The 18,331-nt window shown below is 41.0% G+C and overlaps 2 protein-coding genes across 2 annotated transcripts; one reads left to right on the forward strand and one right to left on the reverse strand.

Moving 5' to 3' along the window:
- The first annotated feature begins 393 nt into the window (after window positions 1-393).
- On the forward strand, window positions 394-4,519 carry ficd (FIC domain protein adenylyltransferase). The gene is made up of 2 exons (XM_084727933.1): window positions 394-998; window positions 2,174-4,519. The coding sequence occupies exons 1-2, from the start codon at window positions 728-730 to the stop codon at window positions 3,253-3,255; spliced, it is 1,353 nt and encodes a 450-aa protein (XP_084584059.1). The 5' UTR covers window positions 394-727; the 3' UTR covers window positions 3,256-4,519.
- Window positions 4,520-7,436: 2,917 nt separating this feature from the next.
- Window positions 7,437-18,278, reverse strand: sart3 (spliceosome associated factor 3, U4/U6 recycling protein). The gene is made up of 19 exons (XM_084727934.1): window positions 17,742-18,278; window positions 15,390-15,516; window positions 15,185-15,289; window positions 14,918-15,102; window positions 14,514-14,619; window positions 13,569-13,693; window positions 13,312-13,467; window positions 12,591-12,729; window positions 11,631-11,738; window positions 11,458-11,535; window positions 11,313-11,371; window positions 10,674-10,783; window positions 10,472-10,584; window positions 10,299-10,375; window positions 10,040-10,211; window positions 9,448-9,905; window positions 9,008-9,160; window positions 8,677-8,864; window positions 7,437-8,299 (listed from the first exon to the last, which is right to left on the reverse strand). The coding sequence occupies exons 1-19, from the start codon at window positions 17,937-17,939 to the stop codon at window positions 8,119-8,121; spliced, it is 2,838 nt and encodes a 945-aa protein (XP_084584060.1). The 5' UTR covers window positions 17,940-18,278; the 3' UTR covers window positions 7,437-8,118.
- Between the last annotated feature and the right edge of the window lie 53 nt (window positions 18,279-18,331).

An 18,331-nucleotide genomic window follows, 5' to 3' on the forward strand; every position in this document is an offset into this window, starting at 1 on the left:
ATGCCGCTATTACTGAGTTTTCCTTATTCGTTTGTTTTATTTTAACTACACAAGGGAGAAGCCATACGAAATTTCATTATACCTGAGTATAATGACAGAAATCATCATTATAGTCGTATCACAAACAGGTAACACAATTTAGTGAAAGAACTCTTTAAGGAATTAATTTAATTTTACCAAAATAATTGGGCATGTTGTGGATGCGCTTCTAGAAAATTACGTAGTACGCTTGTAACGCCTGTAAGTCAAATGAGGGGTAATAGAATGGTCAAGGATCAACCAATCAGAAGCGGTTACGAACCAGAAGTTGTGTTGTTGCGTTTTTAGCCAATCAGCGCCGTCCTTCAATATAATTCTGACCAATTACATTACAGGATGTTCACACGTCCAGACTAAGGAAGTTGATGATGTGTATTTTGTATACACTGTGCTGACGCCGAGAACAATTCAACAGCCGGTCCGTCTAATCGTTTATGTTGTCGGTGTTTCGGAGTTTTAGCTTATAGTTACATTAAAGCGACAGAGAGCTGGCTAACGTTAGCTAACGTACGAGCTGTAACAGTCGGTAACTGAGCTGGATTTGGTCGGTGGTGTCTGTCGGTGCCTTTCAGCTGTCATGTTGACCGTGTTTTCCCTCCCGTCAGCCGCCTCTCGGCTCTCCTAGCTGGGGTGGACATACATGGGGCACCGTGTCACCAGAGGATGGAGGATTTAAGCGGGAACCATCATGGCTGCTGTGACGGTGTGGCGCTACACCAGCGGCCGTGTCCTCGGAGGATGGGGCCCGCTGCTGTGTGTACTCCTGGGCTCCCTGGTGGCCCTCCTGATGCCCCTGGTGGGGGTGGAGAACCAGTGCTGCGCCGCCCTGAAGGGCATCGCTCAGCTCCGCTGCCAGCTGTTGGGAAGCTCCCAGCATCCTCCAGCTGTGCAGTCCACCAGCCTTACTGTCCCCTTCACTGCCCTTGATGTGCTGCCTCACAGGTCCAAACCCAGCAAAGGTACAAACAACAAGAGGTCTACTGATGTCCTAAATCCTCAGTTCAGTTACCATATGTTAAAAAGGTCAGGTACATGTCCAGTACAGCATGAATAAGGACCACATGAGGATTTTCATTGATGTGTATTGTCATTGTATTTTAAGTCTGTAGTTAACAGAATCTCAAGGATAACTTAAAGACATACTGTCAGAGTTTTCCCTGAATATTTTTGAGACAAAGGTGCCAAAGGCTGGAGAACATGACTGGTATAATGTACACAGTTTACTGAAATGACAAAACCACGATTTGACAGATGTTCTCCACAGGGAATAACATTTTATACCAGGATGAAACAAAAAGATAAAAATACAAATATTTTGACACATGACACTGGTTATTTTGGCACAGGACTCAACAGAAAAACGCTCAGTTGCAGAATGTGCTGTACAGTTTTTAAAATAATAACTTCCACTAATATGGGCAGGTCAGCACAAATGTATTGGTGTAAAAAATAAAAGCCTGACTATGCAGGATTGTCCTAAAAAACAATGTACTGACTCATGGAAGTAACTCCTCTTCCTTAACACCCACTCGAGGTGTGTGGTGGTGTCTGTACTTGCAGAGACAATGACCTCTGCTTTTATTTTTTCATTATTTTTGCTGTGATCAGGACTGACCCAAAGCATCTGAATTTGCGAACCTGGGATTGAGACTCAACTATCTTTCTGTGGCAAATCATGCGCATTCTACCTTGAAATTAGTCATTGTAATAATTCACTGTTTTTAAATATGAGGATTTTCTGCTTTCCCTTGTTTCACACTATATGTAAATTGCATAGTTTTTGGTTTGACTGTGTGGTGAACAAGCAATTAGAAGACTTCTCAGTCCCCTTCACACAATTCTCAAACATTTTATAGTGTAAATGACTCATAAAGTAATTGCTAAATAATTAATAGGTTAATTGATAATAAATAATTGTGAGTTATAATACATAGTCTAGGTCTTGAAAATGCTACGTCTTGTTTGTTTTTGCATTATGATTCAGTCTAAAATAACAGGTGATTATTTGTAGCCTATATAGTGATTACAGCTGATATTTGTTTTCAATATTGCTCAGCTCTCTTGCTATAATATTAACTCTATACTGTTTCACCATGACTTGGAGTTCACGCTGTCCATCATGTTCTGATTGCAGAGATGGAGCTGGAGGCCAAAGCGGCACTGCTGCAGGCTCAGGAGATGAAGAAACTGGGGAAAAGGGAGAAGGCTCACAAGCTGCTGGTGCATGCACTCAGCATGAATCCAGACTTTGTGGATGCCCTGACGGAGCTGGGGACCATTCTGGAAGAGGAGAAGGATGTCGTCCAGGCGGACCACCTCTACACCAAAGCCTTGGCTATCTCGCCATGTAATGAGAGAGCTCTGGTCAGCCGAGACCGAACTCTTCCGCTGGTGGAGGAGATCGACCAGCGTTATTTTGGCATCATTGACAGTAAAGTGCGCCGGCTCATGTCCATTCCGAAAGGCAACTCTGCGCTCCGCAGAGTGATGGAGGAAACCTACTACCACCACATCTACCACACTGTGGCTATTGAAGGCAGCACACTCACTCTGTCTGAGATCAGACACATCATTGAGACGCGTTATGCCGTCCCCGGGAAGAGCCTGCAGGAGCAGAATGAAGCCATCGGTGTGGACGTAGCCATGAAGTACATCAACACCACACTGCTGTCCAGAACAGGAACCATCACCGTCAGCGACATCCTGGAGATTCACCGGCGGGTGCTCGGCTATGTCGACCCTGTGGAGGGAGGGAGGCTGCGCACCAGCCAGGTGTTCGTGGGTCATCACATCCCGCCCCACCCCGAAGACCTGCAGAGACACATGCAGGAGCTGGTTCAGTGGCTCAATTCTGAGGAGGCCCTGCAGCTGCACCCTGTGGAGTACGCAGCTCTCGCCCACTACAAACTGGTCTACGTGCACCCGTTTGTAGATGGCAACGGACGCACATCACGGCTGCTCATGAACCTTGTGCTCATGCAAGCGCGGTACCCTCCCATCACTATCCGCAAAGAGCAAAGAGCTGAGTATTATTCAGCTCTAGACACGGCCAATGAGGGTGATGTACGGCCTTTCATTCGCTTTATAGCCAAATGTACAGAGATGACGTTGGATACGTTGTTGATTTCTACAACAGAGCATGCTGTGGGACTGCCAGCGGCCAATCAGGACCAGGCCTGTCAAGACTGCAAACAGACCATCCCGGTTCACAACTGAGCTGGAGACAGGATGAAAAAGGGAGCATGAGACGGTGGCTAGCGTGCAGGGAGAGGTTGTGATTCATCTAAAAGCTATTTAAAGGGAGGGTTCATATTATTTGATGCAGGAGGTACTTATCCAAAGTTGGCTGACATGCACACCAGTTTGGAGGGAAAAAAAAGGTCCACCTAAAAAAAATCCATTTAAGTTTACACTATATGTAGAATATTTTTACCACTTTATTTTGCTGTCAGACAGGTTTTTCTGACAGGAAACTGCCATTTATATGAGCCAAATATCACTCTCTGCAAACCAACCAAACTCCATAGGCAGAGTCAGTCATTTTACCTCACAGAACACAGGGGTTGCTGGTCTACCGCTTCCTCGATCGGTTAGTTAGCTTGTGACTTCAGTGAATCCGAACTTTCCTTTTAAAACACTGAAGTCACACAATAATACAAACAAACTAACAGATCAAGCAGCAGTAGATCAGCAACCCTCATGTTCTTTTAGGTACAATTACCGTTTCGCCTGTGGAGTTTGGTTTGTTTGGAGAGCGATATTATAGAACGGCAGTTTCACTTCAGAAAAGGATGGAAGGTAAAACAGTGAAAATATTCTCGATTTGGTGGACACTTACACAATAGTGTTTTTTTCTTTCTTTTGTTTTTTAAATACCCTTTTTTGCTGACCCTGTCCATAGCAGTATACTTAGCTTAGCTTCCATGCTGGTACTCCTCTCTGATTCTCTCTTCATCAGTTCACTGATTATTGCCTCATACAACCCCACTTCAAATAATCCGAACTATCCCTTTTAACAATAACCTTCCGTAACACATGTTGAATTGCCTTGTTACTCAGCCATATCATACCTAATCACCCTCCTTGCTTCAGTTTGGGAGTTGCTGAATTCAGTGAAAACGCCGCAGGATGAACTGAAATGACTTTTTAATGTTTAGGTTTGCTTTCATACAGTTTGCTCCTGCACAACGAGCAAAAACCATAATCCAGTAACCAACCATAATCTCACAGGAGTCTTAATGCATTTCCAATTTGACCAGAATACAATCTGAAGTTTGACTACTGGTAATGTGAGGAGGAAAGAAAGCTTTCTTATGTTGTTCAACTTGAGATGCTTCAGTGATTTCCACTGCTGACGTGTAGTGTTTGAAAATTTACTTCATTATCTTTGGGATGAAGATGATGTCTCATAACACTGTAAAGCACTTTCATGTATTTGATTATTTATTTTGTTTTAAAATAAAAGTGTTCTATTATCTTCCATTGTGTCTTTAGCTTCAAAACTTTTTTTTTTTTTTTTTTTTTAGAACAAACACAGCTGTGAATGTTGTAATGGGATCAAAGATGACTTACATGATTTTATTAAAAGAAGTTTTAGACCAGAAAAAAAACAATACATGACATGACTTCTGTTTTCATTTTTTTTTTTTTTTACAGGACCCAAAAATACATGGGTAGATAATGACACAAGCAGGAAAATAAATACTGTGACTGAACAAAAAATAGCCATTTATTATTTACCTCTATACCAAATTCAAAACATTGACTATAGAAATTATACAAAACAACAGCAATGCACACACAGTATACCACCTTTTAGTACAGAACATAAAACAGAAGGTGACTTCTAGAGACCAACATATTTAAAGTTGTTTTTTTTTTTTCGATTAGGCCACTGTGGTGAGAGCAATACATATAGCTTGTATTCCATCTGTTTTGAAAACTTAGATTTATATTTATTACAAACTATGGTGACCTTTTTGAAATATTATACTGAACATTATGTACACGAACAGAAGTCTTAATATCCGAACAAGATGAGTGGAAATGTGGTCGACTCCTAACGTGGGAAAACGGAGATGGGACAACTGCATAGATTCTCTTCTGCTGTGTAGAAGGAGCTGCAGACCTAAATAAAGTGTAGACGACAGCGACAGCCCAGAAAACTGAGGAGCTGTCAGCAAACTGTGGCTCCTCTTAAACCGAGTTCATTCAGAGGGTGAAACAACTCCACTGAACACAAAGAAAACCAGGTCCATTTAGAGAACTACTCGGGTTTCAGTTTGTTACGTTGCAGGGATTCACTTTTTTACAGTGTATACACAAAGAGTCCGACATGTCTTTTCTGTTTAACACTTTGAAATAACTCATCACTTTCTCAACTGTTTGGTCGACAACATGTGAGGAAACTGACAGATGCCCATCAAGTTTCATGGAGCTCAAGGTGATTTCAGCAGACGTCTTGTTTTGTCCCATCAATAGTCAAAAAACAGAGCTGGGCAATATGAACAAAATCAAATATATCACAAAATTTAAGACCAAATACCTCAATATCAATATTACAATATTGTAGGGATGACTATTGATGCGTTTACAACATATTAACACAATGAGATTTTGTTATCATTAATCATCAATAATGTAGATATGGCTGTAGATAACTGCAAACAATATATGCTCAGAAGTTCAGAAAATTACATCACTTTACTTGAATGTGTAAAGTAAATCCTTTAAATGCAAGAAAAAACACTTTGTGTCAATATCATGATGTACTGATCTCCAAAATCTAAGATGATATCTACTGTCACACCACAATATTGATATACTGCCCAGCCCTATCTAAAATCTGTTTTCTATAGTGCAAGAAAAGGACAAGCTACTTCTGACATCTGAGAGGCTGCAGAACACCAATAGTAGGACTTTTTGCTTAAAACTGGACTTAGTTTTCTGTTGACCGACTAACTGTTGCAGCTCTGGAGTGTTGGGAAGTTAAAGATCAAAACACTTTTTATAAAGTGATCGAAAGCACAGACATGTTAGTCAGGGATTTATCTGGGCACCAAAGCAGCCAATTACAAACACATCTTCAGCATCGTTAAAGGGAAAACTCTGCACTCTTTATGGGCATTCAATTGACTACATTTACCATCAACACTGAGTGGCAGTGTTGATGGTAAATGTAGTCAATTGAAGGAATGAATTCTTCAGTGTGTGCTACACTGACCAAGAAAGTGGAGTTCTGCTGCAGAGCTGTGGCAGCAGCATGTTCATGTACCACGATGCATTGCACACAAGCTTGTGATGTTACCATGTATCACTACCACAGCATATAGCTATTACTTTGTTGGACGAAACATTGCATTTGATGGCAAAAACACTCATAGCACATCCACAGACACAGGTAGATGCCAGATTGACCGCTGCAGCTCATTGCAAATACATGAAACAGTGAAACAGTGCAGTGGTTTTTTTCTGCATTTCTGGTTTTCTCGATGAAATTTCATTGAGTCATGTTATATTCAAGGGTGTATGATCCACATGGAGTAGGATTTTTCTCTAACTTACTCCACACAGAACAGATCATAAACCCTTGAATATAAAACAACTCTCTGATCTGTTGAGTAATGCAAGCGTTACAGTGATTTTTATCCAGAAAATCTTCAGTTCCCCCATTTACTTGTACGTGTTTATGGGCCAGTCTTGACTGGACCACGATGACGTACGATCCAAAGGCCAATGCAGCGTCTGTGTATTTCTGTGGTTGTTCTTCCTTGATGCCAACGATGTCACTGTGACATCACAAGAAGTCAGAGGAACAACAGATTTTTCAGCAGGAGAACTCTGCTTTCTTTGTCAATATAGCAGCACTGAGGAATTTAACACTTCTGTTGACATTTGCCATCAACAGTGACTCCACATGAAAACTGCTGAATTTTCCCTTTAAACATGAACTATCAAACACTCCCTAAAAACCAAAGCACAGAGACATCTTTCGGGTGTCTCACCACCAAATCGGCCAATTAGACACATTTCTTCAGCATTATTAACACCCTGCTTACACATACACTCTTTCAAGTCCACAAAGTGGTTCATTTTCCTCTGAATCTCTCGCTCAGTCCACAGCACAGAAATCAGACTGATCTAAAACAACATCTGTGATTAGAAGTTTTTACCCTGAACAGACAGGTCACATTAACAATGATGAAAGTGATGAGACTATAATTAAAGCAGTTCTGTAAATACTATAACTGATATCAAGCGTTAGCAGTGTGACATTAGGGCAGTCTTCATGCCCTGAGGCCGAGATAAAGCCAACGAACTTATACTAATTTGCTGGACCCTCTAGGGATCCATAGCATCATAATACTGACGATAAACAGCAGATGGTAACTCAGAGATGACATTTTGTAAATATGTATTAATTGTACTGTACAGTCAGAAAATCATTGCTAGGCTTGTTAGCTGTGTCCTCAAGAGGTCAAAATAAGTTACACAACGAATAAGGTTTCCTAAAAACATGTCTTCATCACTGCAGCAAATCCCACTTTTGTACACACACTCACACACACCAACTATATTACACCACATCTGCACTTTTGCATATAACCTTTTTAAACAACATTCACAAGTTTGGCTGTTTTGAATACTTAAAAAAATACTCTCCCATACGCTTCTCTCAGATCCCTTTCACATTACACAACAAAAGAAGACACTTTGCAACAAGAGGCATACAATTTTAGATACAGTATATTTACACACAAATATGATACACTTTTTTATAAAAAAAAAAAAAAAAAAAGAAAAGAAAGAAAAAGAAGAAAGAAGAAGAAGAAGAAGCCTGCCAGCCACCTTCAAACAAACCAAAACAATCTGACACACTGGTGAAAAGTCTCTGGTTGAAAAGGGTTTGTGATGGAGGGCAGGAGCTCGGCGATTAAGGCAATCTCGCAGAACGGACGATGAGAACAAGATTAAAGGGAGGCCAAGGTAACCAATTACAGGAAAATCACCAACACGAATTTGTAAGGACACAAGATGGCTTTCAGTGTGAAGGCGGTCGTAATTCTCTCGCTCATCTTCTCACTTACTGAGAAGCATCCTGGCAAAGTCTGAATTTGACAAAGGTTTCGTTTCTCCAGCTGCATTCGCTGCTCCCGGGCTCTGCTCAGCTGCAGTCCCGTTCTCCACTTTGCTCACAGGCCCGCTTTGTCGGTGCAGCGAACGGGGGAGTAATGAGAGCTGGGTGCGTCCTCTTCCTCTCCTGGAAAATGAAAAATGCAGTTTTGTTTGTGCACAGGTACAAATCTGAGAATGGCTGCCTTTCACAACATTTTACATAATTTCAAACACCAATGATGATTATAGTGACTCTGTTTGAAGAGTCTTCTGTGAATGTACTGTTTGGAGGGCTAGCCCTCAATTCTCAAAAGAGACAGACACCCTACTCTACATAGACAGGAGAAAAACAGAGAGGTAGAACCCAATGGGGGAAATTGGGATTGTGCTAATGGTGTCCCATTTCCTAGGTTAAGATATCAAGCCCAAACCCCTGTAGCTCTGTTCTGAAGGGCCACTGCCCAGTAGGGTAGAGTCAAGAGGGAGGAATTGTGTGACAGAGAAATGAGTACACAAACTTACGATCCATAAACCTGGCGAGGCATCATGTCTGTCGTGGGCCTGCTGGAACCAGGTTTATCCATCATGTTCCTGCGAGGAGGGTTACTTATAGCAACAGAGATTTTGTTGCCCTCTATCTGCATGCCGTCCATTTTCAGAACTGCCTGAGAAGCCTGAGCTTCATCTGTGAATTCAACATATGCCAGACCCTGCAGAGTCACACAGAAATAGAAAGAGGGTTAATACATCAACAACAGACTCAGCATCTGCATGGTCAAAGGTGGTTATCATTAGCTCAATCACATGACTATTTTTAGCCAAACATCTGGACACTGTCCTCTTTATGGCTAACCTTGGGTTTTCCTGAGCGATACGTGACCAAACGAACATCTTTGATGGTGCCGTGACTTTTGCAGATTTCCTCCAGCTGCTCTTTAGTGCACGAGAACGGCAGCCCAGAGATGAAGATTTTCTGTTTCTCCATGGATGTGTTGTACTTGAACACCTACGGGACATTCACGTGAGGTTGTCACTCATGTTGATAACATTATCAGGGTTTCTGCAGGGTTCACCAAGTTAAACTTAAAACCTTTTAACACCCTTTCACACCTGTTATACAATCAAAGTATGATGGAAAACCAGCAAGGACAATATGACCTACAATCATTTATAATTACATCACATTTGTTCAGTACCTACTTCACTATAATGCTGTTTTGTTACACATTTTTTCTTTATTAAAATATTACAATTAATTGTGCAGTCTTAATGTCTCACTGTGTTCATATTTACCTTAAAGTCAGGATTTTTGTTTTTGTCTACACAAGGTGACACAAACATGGGCCTGCTCTCCACCTCCCGCCTGTCCAGCTTCAAGGCTTCGGGGACAGACACTGGGGATTCAAACTGTACGTAGCAGTAGCCTTTGAAGCTCCCTTTGTTGCTGAAGACAGGTCGAATCTGTTTGATGGGACCGCAGGTCTCAAACAGTGTTCTGAGCTTAGCCTCCGGCTCCTCCAGTGTGTACGCCAGGTTGCTGATGAAAACGCTGCAGTTATCGTTGCGAAGCTCTGGTTTGTCGTCTTTTTCCTTCTGGGCAGCAGCCGCAGCTCCCTGCTGGGCCTTTTTCGTGCCAGGTGGAGCAGGCTTAAAGCCAGGGGGAGCGCTCCTCCCAAAGAGTCCCGTCTCTGTTTCCATGTACTCCTCTGTGGTTTGGTCCCCATTTCCTCTGTACCTTTTAGGAGCTTGCTCTGTCATGGAGGGAAAAAAATTGTTAGAGTTAATACGCTGATTACTGATAAGTAACTTATACAACCCTACATCAAATAATACAAATTTTGCCTTTTAAAACAAAAAGGTTTATCACATCATTGTTGTTATTCACCTGAGTCTTCATTCCACTCATCGTGATAATCATCTTGCTCCGCTTTCCTCTTCTCCCCAGCTCGAGTTCCTTTCTGGGCCTTCTTCTGAGCCTTCTTGTCTAACTTGGCCTTCCGCCGCTGATCAGCTCTCTCCTCCTCCTGGCGAGCCATGGCCGCTTCTTTCTCAGCCACCTAACAGATGGGCAGAACACGGTAACATTAGCCAAAAGCAGCTAAATGATCCACCTGGCCCAGTACAATACTGATATATGCTCTCGCCTTTGCTCGCTGCTCATTAATCCTGTTCAACCGGGTCTCCGTCTTCTGCACTGCCACGTCCCAGTCCTCCAGAGTACCTATAGGTGAGGACGTAGAATATAGAGACAGACTGTAATTCATGAAAATCGTGTTTAAAATCTTATGCTAACTTTGAGTTTTGTATTGGAACTCACCTTCCACCCTCTCAAAGGTGAGCAAGACTTCAGACACGTGCTCAGGGTAGTCTGAGGTGCACTGAACTGCTCTGTGAAGGGCTTTCCGACAGTGAACAGGGTCTCCATAAGACCTGCGGGTAAAGTAAAACATCAAGGACACCGTACACAGGTTTTTGGCTAAATCTTAAGTAACAAAGGCATCAGACATGGAATGACGGACCTTTCAAGGTTGTAGTACTCCAGCCACATGTTGGCATATTTGGCATTCCCTTTTGTCATGATAGTGTCCCACAGTTCTCTGGCTTTTTGCATGTTCTTGCAATGGAGAGCCTGATAGAAAGAAAAAACACAATGAGAAAATTGCACGGATTGTCCAGGCTGTTTCTATATCACACATGTAATGCAGTTAATAGAAGACTGCATTAGGATTAGAATCCCACGGGTCCCAATGCAAATTTTGTGAGAGCAGACGGTTTTAACTTTGCTGCAGGAGGGAGAAGGAGGTCAAATAATAAACTGTGGGTCTCCAGATTTAGCTACTTAACCAGAGGACGGAGTCAAAAAATGGAGTTGAAAAGAAGATTAAGGAGGGTTTTAACAGTACAAACGCTAAGCAAGACATTTGGACAAATATCTCAGTTGTCACTGACAAAGATTGGAAAGAGCTGTAATCACACATACATGATTAAAGTTGTCTATTTAGTCCTTCATCATGTATCTCATTGGACTTTTTTAATGATATCATCATACCTCAAAATAACACACATTCACACAAAAAACACTGAACAAAGGGTTAAACACAAGTCAACATGACACAAAACAAACTCCTGAAAATGGTTGTCATAGTAACACAGCTTACCTCTATCCTTGCCCAGATCTGCATTATGATACAAGAGGGATCTCCACTTTCACCAAACCCTGAAGTGACACATGGCAATGAATTATATGAAACCAAACCAGGAAAAGCACAAATATAAATCTCAACTGAACTCAAATCCACCTACTTTCTTCAACATCTTGTTTCATGTAGTCTAGAGATCGAGAGAAAGCTCCTCGTAACTCCTCCAACTCTTTACTTGATTCTGCAAAAATGAAAAAGACCAGGAGTAGGGAACGAGTGAAATTCAGTAGTTTCTCAAATAAAAAGACATATTCTGTTTCACACAACTGCTCCCACCTTTGCTGAAATCCACACGTCTCCTCAGGTAGTCAAGGTACGCCTGCCAAATCTCCACATAATCCGTTGCTTGAATGAAACCTGCATTCAGCGCCTTTTCAAAAACATCTGTGAGGAAGACAGAGAAACTACATAATAAGGACAAGCAAGTTCCAATATACCAAAATAAGGGTCTGAGATATTCCCCATAAGAGCATGAGTATTTAAAAACATATTAAACTTATTGGCTGATATCTGTTGCAAATAGTTTGATTGGTGATCTCTATAACGGCCAATCAGAAGAGCCGATCAGGGTCTGTCCAATTTAGCAAATCTTGGACGGTTATTCAGTGTACTGGCAGGTATATGAATGCACCAAAATAGTCATGAAACTTAAAATAACCATATGAGAGTCTTTACCACACTTTGTATTTCTCTCTCTCTCTCTCACACACTCTCACACACACACACACAAAGGGACTTCATGGTACATTGAGGTTTTTTTCCAATGTTGTACCTACAGCTACATGTCATTACTTTCTTGTTTTTTCACTACAGCATTTTTAAATGCTCGAATCATAACAATATCCAATTCACTGCTACATAGGCAGATTTTATACATATATTCTTTATATTCTTATTTTTATAATCTTATCAAATTATTGTCAGCAATCTCAACCATATTCTGGTGCAGTACCTCTGTGATTATTTGCAAGTTGTCTTAAACTTATATTTAATACACAAAGTTAAGAATAGTTAATTAAATAAATAATGCTACATAATAAAGAGAAAGCTTCAAATAGTACCAGAGGTCGGTATCAGCCGACACTGCTTCATCTAATCAGTAACAGGCCCCAAATATCCTGATTGGAGCACCCTCAATAGTTTTGTATCTTTCATAATCCAATATATAAAAATATTTGGGTTATGTTTGTCAGAAATATGCACATAAAAACAGTGACTGAGTCAGTGATTTGTTACCTGAGACGGTCTGATGGTCAGCCCCATGCCTCTCCAGAGCGAGCACATAGCTCTTCCACAGACCCATGGTCCAGGGGCAGTTCCTGACGGCACGCTCATGAGTGGAGAGAACCAAATCTCTGATCTTCAGCTGACGATCCTGTAGAGAAAACAAATAACAAAATGGTTAAAAATGATCTTAAATAGGCTGAAAGATTTACTACTGAAGACTTAAAGAGTTGGTTTTATAAGCAACTATGTTTTCCAAGATCCCTCCAGATTTTATTTGTATTTTTTCATCAAATAAGGATGTGGATACTTTACCCACTAATTAAAAAACAAACTAACAAACAAAAAAACTTTAAAATGGAATAATTTTACTCTTTTCAGGTGAGTATAATATTCCTCATCCTGATGTATCACTGGTTATTGTGCCAGTTGTGTGTTTAAAATGAAACTAAATTACAAAAGTTAAAAGACACATGAATCTGTTTCAAGAGAAGCTGCTGGAGAAATCGCTGGCTGTAATTTATCAAGATAATCTCAGTGCAACACTGTGATCATAGCTGTTTGGCTCCGACTGGCAGACAGTGGAGTTGGCAAGTTTTAGGCACTGAATAAGAGCAGTCAAACTGGGAGGTAATGGCATGTGAAATTAGTCCAAACTCTGCACAGCAAACATAACCGTCTCGCTGGAAGCCCTTTAAGGACAGCAGAAGGCCAAACACCGACCAGTACTCACAAGATAGGTGGTGTATTTTGCCCACATGTCTGGCACCAGGCAGTTCTCTGCCAGAGTCCGCTCAAAGGTTATCTGGACCCGTGCTGGGTCGCCTTCCTTTAGTTCAAAGTCGATGTAGGTCTGATACTCTGCCAGCTTAGGAGGTTCTGCTGCCAGCTGCAACAAGACAACAACACGCAGATGTTATACGAAATCTGTGCACATTTTAGATATTATTGCAAACAAGAGAAGTTAGAATGTCAGTGCAAGTCAGTTACCAGCGACTCCTCAAAGGGTTTGCACTTTTCCATCTGCTGCAAAGCCTTTTGGTACTGATGCATTGCCGTCTCAGCCACGCCACATTCAGACCACTCCTCATACTCTGCAAAGGTGGCTTCCATGTCTAAAAGCAACAAAACAATTTTCTTTAAGTTTATTACAGACTCATTTCCTTTTTCAACATTTATCAATTAAGATAAATACAGTCAGTGTTGTGAAGTGTTTTGGGTCACACTGAGCAGGTTAACATGGTCTTGGATGTGTGGACAGGATTTCAGCTGGTTTGTAAATAAATAGATGTGTGTGCATTAATCAACTTAGATTAAACTTATTGTTTTTGTTATTTGGACTGTCCTTTTTTTTCATACTTTATATTTTAAGGCAGAGAGCAGAAATGCAGAAAAGCTGCACTGTATCATGCAGCCTTCTATCTAAAATCTATCTTCAATTGTTGTTTTATTATTTTGTCATATTGAAAAATTGTGATGAACCACAATACTACTGTTGTTAGTGTTTTGTGGGAATGAGTACATTTGCAAATGTTTGGATGTGCACTTTTTAATCTTGGTGCCTTACTTTAACTAATTCAACAACTGAGAAGTTCAGATAAAAAAGGGTTTCAGACGTTACAAAAATGCCTCTGCTCTCCATTCAGCTGGGCCAGAAATATATCAACACAATACTGAACCATCTGGCTATTTCTGATCCACACGAGCAACAAACTGATAGCATGATCAGGGCCTAGAGAGTTTCCTTTCTAAATCTGTATGGCATTTCAAAAGCCACATCACAACCATGCCACACTCGACTTATCCCATGAGGCAGCGTTATCTTTTTTAACAGAGTATTTCACAGTTTTTCAGGTGGGCTATAACATAAGGCCCCAACAACAGGAGTCCTGTCCATTTTACAGCCCGTCTGGACAGAAGAGGCGTCACGCTCACCCATTAAGGGGACGGCCAGCTGGCGGCGAAAAAGTGTATGGATTCGCTCAAGCTGCGTGTTCAGCAGCTCCTGCTCCTCACGACTGGGAATCCTGCCAGGGGGAGGCTGAAAGAAAAAACAGCAGAGAAAACGGTGTCAAAATTTAGTCAAACATCAAAAGAATTCAATTCAGTATCAAAAGTATTTGTATTTATTTTGAATAGAGTGAGCAGATGATCATTCAAAACATGCTTTGATGGAATATTACTATTATTACTGTACTCCAGTAAAATGTCTTAATCTAACAAGTGTCTATCTCGCATAATTCTGTTTTTGAAATTGTATCATTAGCAGTAACTGTAATAAAAACAATGTACATGTCCGACTACTGTTTAGGATCTCTGTTAGCAATGGAAACACAAACCTGTAATGTGGACAGGATGGCGTTCTCAAACTCTCTGTACGCCTCCCACACTGTCTGTCCCTTGGTCATGTGAAGCCCAACAGCTGTCACAGCTCGCTCAAAGATGGATCTCACCTTGTCGATCCCACCTGGTGAGCCCATGCCACCGATGGAATACTGAGCATATTCAAGCCAGATATCTGGACCTGGGTATAACAATCAAATGTTAAGATCATATAACGACTGAATGTCCAACAACAGACTGTAAAAACGGTGTGATGCACTTACAGATATAGTCTTTCACAGCTCTCTCAAAAAGTTCATAAACTTTCTCCCGGTTTGACTCCTCCTCAGTCAGACGGATTTCATCCTTCAGCCAATCTAACCAGATCTCTGCAGGAGATAATAAAATGTGGTTTCAGTAGCAAATAATCCCAAGCTGCCGCCACATGATTCTTCTGACTCCGGAACTGTACTAAAAACACACACCAACCTTCAGTGAGTGGGAAAAGTTCACTCATCTTCTGCCTTGCCTTTCTCAGACGGAAAAGCTCTCCCTCCTGCTTCAGCAGTTTGATGAGATCCACATGGCAGTTGTAGTCAAAAGCATTGATTGACAGCTGAAAAATCACAGAGAGGAAAAGGGGGTAAGATGCAACTTAATAAAATGTAATCTAATGAAATCATCCTTCTTCTGTATTCTGAGATTTTGTGCCAGATCAAATCATAACATTATCCATCTAACATATTTAACTTACACAATGAGTGTGTTTATATGTCCATTATTATTCTGTTTTTGATTATATTTGGGATATGGCCTTTAGATGGAACATGAAAAACCTGGTTACTCCTAAAAACCCTTTATACTGGTGCTGTCATGATACTGAAGTGTATAATTATATTGGCACGATATCATTGAGTACATAATAACATATAACATAAAAACAAATATTTAACCAGAACAAATGAGACAAGTCACGAGAAGAAGACAGCACTGTGAGTAAGTGTGAGGAAGCTGGACTATGTGGGCACTGCAGTGGTTTATGTGTCAACGCGCTACTGAAGAGAGGCCGAGAAAGCACAGCTTGTACTGGTGACTCCATACTGTAGAAAATGAGTACTGAAAACATTTCAAATATTCAGAGCCGATATGTAACCACAGACCAGAATTTTTGACAACACAACTGTATACATGATCAAAAAAGCATCCAGGTTTCTGACACCACTACAAGGTGTTTACATGCCACTGTGTCCTAGAGCAAAAAGCTTGAGTATGTTTGTGAAATTTTTGGTGAACTGTAACTTAAGTTTGGTCAGACCTATGAAAAAATAAATCATCTGTCTTTTCTCACTACATCCGAGCCTTTCTCACCCTCGGGTGAGCATTAAGAACAGGATATATGAACTTTGTTAAAATGCAAAAGGTTAAAGGGATAGTTTGCTCAAAATGAAAATTCAGTCATTATCTACTCATCCTCATGTTTATTGAAGGTCAGGTTTGGTTTTTTAGCCCACAAAATACTGCTCGGGTTTCAAAAGAACATTGCAGAATCTCTTAAACAATTTACATGAATGGTGACCAGTTTTCAAACACAGAAAACAACAAAAACAGAAAATGCCTCCATACTGCTCACCTGGTGCAACCTAAGTCTCCTAAAGCCCTGACATCCTGTTCACTTGCACACCACACACACCCTGTTCAGACAGTGTGTACACACACACAGGAACGTGGCTCCAAGCTAGGGATCTACACTGAAGATTTAGACTAAAAACATGGTGTAAATGATATCAGTCAAGTCAACTTGGCATGATGGTGAGTAGATAATGACTGAATCTTAAGTTATGGGTGAGCTATCCCTTCAAATTATCTGTCATCTATTGGTATCAGCCACTAGAGGCGAGTACTGCCTGAAAAAAATTCTTATGGTATAAGCTCTTTGCCAGATTTCTGAAATCAGGATGCTAGTGTGCAGGTAAACACACTCAATGACACACTTGATACAGTATACACAGTACTTAGATACTCAGCTGCTAGTTTATTAGGTATACCTTGCAAACACTAATCCAATGTAGTCTAAAGAAATTCTACCTTCATAAAGATTTTGTTCAGTTTTAATCGTGTGCCCATTCCCTCTGTACATTTCATCTGGTTCTTTATGTTCGTTTTATTTATTTTATTCTATTTCACCTTATTCGATTTTATTGCTCTGACTGTGAGGCACCTTGTGACTTTGTTTCAACTATTTTAGAAAAGTGTTGCTTCAACTACTTCAACAAATGCAGTATTTGTCGCAGTTTAAGTTTGTTGTTTCAGCTTTAGTTTTAGCTAGCTGTACCTTAGAAACCGAGTGCAGCGTTAGTAATGCTGCAATAGCGTTATAAACAATGTTATGACACGTTATCGAGACAACAGATTTAACACGTGACACCAAATAAAGTTGGGACAGTATGTGCTCTATACTGACACGTGAACTATCTTTCTTTCTAACTTTACACGGGAAGCAGTAACGTTACGAGCAGAGTAAAGAAAAGGCGCGTGTGACACCAGACCATTATACATCCATGCATGCACGAGACAAGTCATTAGCATCACAGATTAGCAGGTCAGCTAATCACGACAGCTATGTGAATGACGTCGTAACATACGCGCTCTTTTAATTGTTTAGGATAAGAGCAGCTAACATTAGTAACGTACAGTTTCTATTAAACCAGAGTAGGACATAGCAGCTTATAATTTTAAAGTCTTTGACATTTTGTTGCCGACTCTGTTTACCATCCATTCATTCTCATTAGCTCGTCGGCTAACGACAGTTAACGTTAACCAAGCTTGTTGTTGGCTAATTACCTGCTCCTCCAGCCGCTGGATTTCGGCTTCATTTTCTTTCTCATCCTCCGACGAATCGTCCTCTTCATCGTCTGAATTTTCAACTCCCATGCCCTCCTCCTCCTCTTCGTCTGATTCCATCTCTCTCTCCTCCATTCCCGCATCTTCCTCCTCCATCTCTTGCAACTGCGTTTGCTCTGCGTTGCTTGACGCTGCCATGTTGGAAATGCTGTCTGCCTGGTAACAACCTAACAAGACAGGAGTATCGTGAGAGGTGGAGCCTGTCAGTGCACTGAACTCACCGTGGATAACCCAGCCAGCGTGCAAGGGCTGCTGTTAGCCACTAGTGGGGGCTCCTTCATCAGTGAAACCTACTGTCCACCCCGTTCACTTGTTTGTCAACAGAAATGTCGTGTCTAGATGGTAAGGTCGAAGGTAACCCTTAATTTGTGAAACTCTCGCGAGATTTTTTCATTTAGCCGCACATTATATTAACAAATTAAATTTATATAATGTGAAAACAATCTTGATAAAATATGGGTAGGATTAGGGACAGAAAACACTTGGTCAAGGCCGAGGAATTATCTCGATTTGGGTTAAATAATAACTCT

This window comes from Lutjanus erythropterus, chromosome 10, assembly GCF_056507025.1.
Source record: "Lutjanus erythropterus isolate fLutEry1 chromosome 10, fLutEry1.hap2, whole genome shotgun sequence".
NCBI classification, from domain to species: Eukaryota; Metazoa; Chordata; class Actinopteri; order Lutjaniformes; family Lutjanidae; genus Lutjanus; species Lutjanus erythropterus.

Excerpts from the sequence above, each read along its gene's own strand:
- sart3 (XM_084727934.1), bottom strand. The coding sequence starts at position 17,939 with ATGGCAGCGTCAAGCAACGCAGAGCAAACGCAGTTGCAAGAGATGGAG. Across the intron at positions 12,730-13,311 it reads CAAAATACACCACCTATCTT|GATCGTCAGCTGAAGATCAG; the intron begins GTGAGTACTGGT and ends TTTTCTCTACAG. Across the intron at positions 10,585-10,673 it reads GAGTACTACAACCTTGAAAG|GTCTTATGGAGACCCTGTTC; the intron begins GTCCGTCATTCC and ends CTTTACCCGCAG.
- ficd (XM_084727933.1), top strand. The coding sequence starts at position 728 with ATGGCTGCTGTGACGGTGTGGCGCTACACCAGCGGCCGTGTCCTCGGA. Across the intron at positions 999-2,173 it reads CAGGTCCAAACCCAGCAAAG|AGATGGAGCTGGAGGCCAAA; the intron begins GTACAAACAACA and ends TTCTGATTGCAG.